At 50.7% G+C, this 6000-nt stretch overlaps 1 protein-coding gene across 6 annotated transcripts in view; it reads left to right on the forward strand.

Moving 5' to 3' along the window:
• U2SURP (U2 snRNP associated SURP domain containing) overlaps positions 1 to 3980 on the forward strand; it is a 132724-nt gene extending 128744 nt beyond the window's left edge. For all 6 annotated transcript variants that reach the window (XM_069727578.1, XM_069727579.1, XM_069727581.1 and 3 more), the window contains one exon: positions 3338 to 3980. In XM_069727578.1, coding sequence (XP_069583679.1) covers positions 3338 to 3476 — 139 coding nt within the window. In that variant the 3' untranslated portion in view covers positions 3477 to 3980. The remainder of the gene's footprint in view (positions 1 to 3337) is intronic.
• Positions 3981 to 6000: the final 2020 nt, after the last annotated feature.

Below are 6000 nucleotides of genomic sequence, written 5' to 3' on the forward strand. Positions count from 1 at the left end.
TTGGCAAGACTCCAGCCCAACTCCCAGGTTGGGCGGCCGTCTTCTCCTTTTCAGGGACGTCTGGTTTTCCGCAGTAGAGGACGCAGGGGTCATTGAAGTTGTATCCTCGGGATACAAGATAGAGTTCACCTCCCGACCCAGGGATCGTTTCTTCCAATCCCGTACTCCAAGAGATCCCGCTCTAGTTCCGGGCTTCTTCGCAGCCATCGCTTCTCTGCTCAAATCCGGGGTAATCGTTCCCGTCCCAGAGAAAGAACGGTTCACGGGTTTCTACTCGAACCTTTTTGTGGTACCGAAAAAAGACGGCATGGTTCGCCCCATTCTGGACCTCAAATTGCTGAACAGGAGAGTTCGCCTGAGACACTTCAAGATGGAATCCCTTCGTTCGATAATTGCTTCCATGGAGGCCCAGGAATTTCTAGGAACAGTCTCTTTTCTCGGGTCAAGCGGTCCCTCAACTGGTGGCTGACGTCACCTCTCATCTCCCAGGGCAGGTCCTTCCTTCCAGTTCACTGGCAGGTGGTGACAACGGACGCCAGCCTGTTCGGCTGGGGTGCAGTTTTTCGCCACCTGACGGTTCAGGGCCGTTGGTCGTCGCAGGAGTCATCTCTGCCAATCAATGTCCTCGAAATTCGGGCCATCTTTCTGTCCCTCCGCCACTGGGAAAGGATCCTCAGTGGCCTTCCAGTCCGGATCCAGACGGACAACGCCACGGCTGTGGCATTTGTCAACCATCAGGGGGGGACCCGGAGCTCCTTGGCCCTTGCCGAGGTATCCAAGATCCTCCTCTGGGCAGAGGCAACGGTTCCGGTGATATCCGCGGTGCATATCCCCGGCGTGGACAACTGGGCCGCCGACTTCCTCAGCCGCAAGGGCCTCGCGGCAGGGGAATGGTCCTTGCATCCGGAGGTCTTCCATCAGATTTGTCTTTGATGGGGCACTCCGGACGTGGATCTCACGGCGTCTCGAATCAACAGGAAGGTTCCGCAGTTCGTCTCCAGGTCCTGTGATCCTCTCGCAGTGGGCGTCGATGCTCTGGCCATTCCTTGGTCTCAGTTCGAGCTGCCCTACCTGTTCCCACCCCTTCCATTTCTTCCCAAACGGTTGAAGATCAAAGTGGAAGGGGTGTCGGTCATCCTGATCGCCCCGGATTGGCCCAGGAGAGCTTGGTTCGCGGAGCTCGTCAACCTTCTCGCGGACACTCCCTGGCGCCTTCCAGACAGGCTCGATCTGCTGTCCCAGGGTCCGATCTGCCACCCGAATTCTCGGTCGCTCAGTTTAACGGCGTGGCTGTTGAGACCGCGGTTCTAAGAGCGTCCGGCCTTTCAGTCCGGGTGATTCACACCATGATTTAGGCTCGGAAGCCTTCGTCTTCCAGGATCTACTACCGTACCTGGAAGGCTTACTTCCGTTGGTGCGAATCCAACCGCGTTCCGCCTATGGTTTTTTCCCTGCCTTCTCTTTTGGCCTTCCTTCAGGCAGGACTGGATTCGGGCCTGGCTCTTAGCTCTCTAAAGGGCCAGGTTTCTGCGCTTGCCATCCGCTTTCAGAAGAACTTGGCCTCTCGGCCACAGGTTAAGACCTTCTTTCCAGGAGTAGCCCACACTGTCCCGCCGTACAGAGCCCTTGTGGACGCAGAGGACTTAAACCTGGTACTGGACGTTCTGAGGGTTTCCCCCTTTGAACCTCTTAGGGAGATTCCTCTATCGGTTTTATCTTGGAAGGTGCCCTTTCTTGTGGCCATCACGTCTATTCACGGCGTTTCCGAGCTGGCGGCCCTGTCTTGCCGTCCTCCGTTTTTGGTCTTTCGCCAGGACAAGGTGGTCTTCCGGCCTCCACCTTCTTTTCTTCCTAAGGTGGTTTCCACCTTCCACCTCAACGAGGACATCGTTCTACCTTCCTTTTGTCCAGCTCCGACTCATCCTCTGGAGCGATCGTTGAACAAGCTGGACCTCGTCAGGGCAGTGAGGATCTATCTGGACAGAACGTCCACTTTCCGGAAGACGGATTCTTTTTTTTTTTTTCGTCATTCCTGATGGCACGCGCAGAGGCCAACCGGCTTCTAAAGCGACTATTGCTCGCTGGATCAGAATGGCAAATTTGGAGGCTTACCGGGTCAAGAACAGAGTGCCCCCTCCTGGGATTAAGGCTCACTCTACCCGGGCAGTCGGCGCCTCCTGGGCGGTGCACCACAGGGCTTCCGCCCTACAGCTTTGCAAAGCGGCAACTTGGTGTTCCATCCACACGTTCGCCAAATTTTACAAGGGCCATACCTATGCTTCGGCGGACGCCGGCCTAGGCAGAAGGATCCTGCAGGCAGCAGGGGTGAGTCCTCTGGCCTGATGGAAGTCTGTTTTTCCCGCCCTAGGGACTGCTTTGGGACGTCCCATGGTTCCTGTGTCCCCCAATGAGAGGCGATAAAGAAAACAGGATTTTTGGTTGCTTACCGTAAAATCTGTTTCTTGGAGCCTCCATTGGGGGACACAGCTCCCGCCCAATGTTTCTCAATTTCTATGTTCTATGACTGTTCTCATGTTTACAGTTCTCAAGTTTCTGGTTATGGTTTTCAACCTTGTTATTTATCTCCTACTGCTTTCTCACTAACTGAAGAGTATAATGCCAGTCGGTGGGGTGTACACTGCAGAGGAGGAGCTAACTTTTTTTATTTGCATAGTGTCAGCCTCCTAGTGGCAGCAGCATACACCCATGGTTCCTGTGTCCCCCAATGGAGGCTCCAAGAAACAGATTTTACGGTAAGCAACCAAAAATCCTGTTATTCTGAAGGATGATGGGGGTTATAGCCATATTTAGTGCAATGTAGAGTATTTATTGCAAATGTGACTACCACCTCCCTCATCTGTCAGAATACATCTGTTTACAGCAACCGGGGTGTATTCCTGAGGATGAGGGGGGTGCTAGTCACAATATACCGTACTGCAGGCACTGTACTGTAATTCACAGATACCCCATAAGAGCGTCATCCACAGATAATTTTTGTATTTTATTAAAGGTTTTTGCACACTATATTTGGCTCAAAATATTTTTTTTCCTATTTTCCTCTCTAAAATCTATGTGCGTCTTATAAAGCTAAAAATACGGTAATTTATTCTGCACTCAAAGCCCAAAAAGATAGCAGAATTGTAAAATAAATAAAAACATTAATATGCTTTTAAATTCTGTATGTCATAATACATCTTGACCCTGCGAAGCCAAGGTCTGCTACGGCTACAAGTCCTCTCCACATTGTGCAAATTAGCTTTGGTTCTATAGAGGTTAAAACTCTGAAATGTTTGTGTTGTAATGCTGAGATTAATGTGTGTGACCGTTTCTACTTCAGGTCACCCTCAGGCTCTCGAACACCTAAAAGATCTAGAAGATCCCGATCCCGGTCTCCAAAAAAGTCTGCGAAAAAGTCCAGGTCCCAGTCCAGATCCCCTCACAGATCTCACAAAAAGTCAAAGAAAAGCAAACACTGACAGAAAATCACTCTTGCTCTTTTTTTTTTTTCTTTTTTTTTTTTTTTTTAAATTTCTTCTTTTTTTATGAAGATGTCATTTAATGGATTTTTTTCTCTGTGCCTGAGAAATAATATTAAGAAAACCTAAATAAATTTGAAAAAAGGTGATAAAAAGTCCTGTACGGCAGCATTCCTACATTTTCTTTTGTGAATGCATGTGTATGAGCAATTGCATCTCTAGAATTTGTCACTGTTTTATATTGTAAAATATCCTGTTAACTGTGGTTAATAATTTCCTATAAAAGGAACCATTTTGTGCTAGGAGTCACACAATTGTGTATATGATCTGCTGGCAGTAGTGTTTTTTTTTTTTTTCTCTCTCTTTTCTTTTTTTTTTTTACCTTCCTGTAATCTGTTTTAGTATTTTGTGACAAAAAATATAAATTCATTGTCCCCATGCCCTCATGTTTTGTAGCTTTGAAAATTTGCTTTAGGTTTCAAATAAATAAAATCTGATTAATAACTTCTTGCTTATAACTTTAAAAAATGGTTAGATACCTGACATGCTCACTAATGTACCTGTGCACTAAGACATCGATGCCTAGGTACTGGTCAGCCATTAAGAGCAATCCTACTCCCTGTTTTGGGGCTCCATAGTACCATCTTTATCATATCTAAAAGTTATCGTGTGTATGTGCTTATCCTATGATCCAGCCCTGAAATTTGGAGAATTGAGCAATTTTCGAACTTTTAATTTTTATGCCCTTAAATTAGTCCAAGCTACAATTTTTAAACAATTTTTTCTCCTTCGCCTCATTGGGGGACACAGGACTGTGGGTGTATGCTTCTGCCGCCAGGAGGCTGACACTAAGTAAACTTGAAAAAAAAAAAAATTAGCTCCTCCTCCATCGTATACACCCTGACACTGGCTACCAGAGACTCCAGTTCATGCTTAGTGTCTCAAGGAGGCACATCTCTGGGTCCTGGATCGATGGACCCAATTTTTCAACATCTTTGGATTGAAGGGGCGACGGACCTTTTTGAGGGTCCGATCTCCCCAAACCATCAACGGGCAAGTACGTGCGATATTTCTCCACGTATCCTTCCCCGCGACGTGGGATTCTTCACCGGACTTAGCCCTGACCACCCTGAGGTACCTAGACTCCAGGCTGTACAGGTGCCATAAGATGTCCGTGTGTTCCCCCCTGAATTCTACACCCCTGCGGTGTTAGCTGGGGTGGTGGACGGTCCCTCTCCTTATCCTGGGGATAATGGAGATAGGGTTCCTGCACCGTCATTGGTTCTACCCCTCGATAGTGCGGTATGATGGGGGGGCTCCTGGCATTACCTGCGGCTGTGTCCTCGGGAGTGCGGTGCCTTTTTTTCAGCGCTGCTGAGGCCGGCGTCTTGGTATGGCGGCACTGCGGCGTGGTCCGGCGCTGCTGCATTGGGACTGCTGCGCTGCGGCGTGATCCGGTGCTGGGGCGTTGGATCGGTGGCACTGCAGCGTTGTCCGGCGCTGTGGCGTTATGTCGGGCGACGCTGTGGCGCAGCTACGCTGCAGCGTGGTCCGGCGGCGCGCGGTCTGCGCCGCTGTCCCCCCTGAGGCATCGGCCCTGCCTGGCCGCTTCGGGCGTGGAGCAGCTTCCTGGAGCCGGGACTTCCGGCCATCGGACCGCGCTGTGAGGCTCCGCCCCTTCCGGCGCGTCATTTCCGGCTCTCTTCGCTCTAAGGGGGGAAAAATTGAGGCCCCGGCTTCGGGCCTGCTCCAGGCCGCAGCATCGTTTGGCGGTCCCTCCCCCCTAAGGCCTGCTATGCATATAAGACAGCGCTTTTGGGCTCAGCATCATGCTTTGAGGATCCATCTCGGTACTCGTGGGGACACAGGACTGGGGTAAGTGCTTCTCCCTCCATCTGGCTGAAGCATTCCTTTTTTTCCCAGTCTCTGGCCCTGGGTATAGCATTACGGATCATTATGTCTAGAAGGGTTAAGACTCACACGGTTCTTTTTACCAGTTGTGTATCTTGTAGTGCCCTTTTTCCGCACGCCCAAAGTAATCGCCTCTGTGAGGCCTGTGACCCTGAACATGTCCAGGAGCCCCCCCCTGCCAGTCCTCCAGTAGTCTCTCCAGCTCCGGTCCCTCAGCCAGATGCTGTGGTAGCTCCTCCGGAATGGGTCACGTCCTTGTCACAATCCATGGCGTCCCTTACTGAAGCGATCAAATCACTGCAGACCCCGGCGGTCGGGACCGGTAATCCGCCTGTCTCAGAGAGGGCCTCGGGGTCTCAGGAGTCTGCGGCCTGCAGGGGGCGCGCTCTCACTCGACAGACGCATGGAAAGCGGATTCGTAAAGCGTCTCCCAGGCACTCAGGTGCTTCCGCATCCTGGAGTTCCGTATCTCGCTCTCCTTCCCCTGCAGAAAGCGGTGAAGTTGAGACTGACTACGAGTCAGAAGGGTCTCTTAATTTTGATAAACCTGGGTTTCAGGAGTCGGTAGACAGCCTAATTGAAGCTGTCAATCAGTCTTTGGGGATAGAAGACG

This window comes from Ranitomeya imitator, chromosome 5 (assembly GCF_032444005.1).
Source record: "Ranitomeya imitator isolate aRanImi1 chromosome 5, aRanImi1.pri, whole genome shotgun sequence".
Taxonomy (NCBI): Eukaryota; Metazoa; Chordata; class Amphibia; order Anura; family Dendrobatidae; genus Ranitomeya; species Ranitomeya imitator.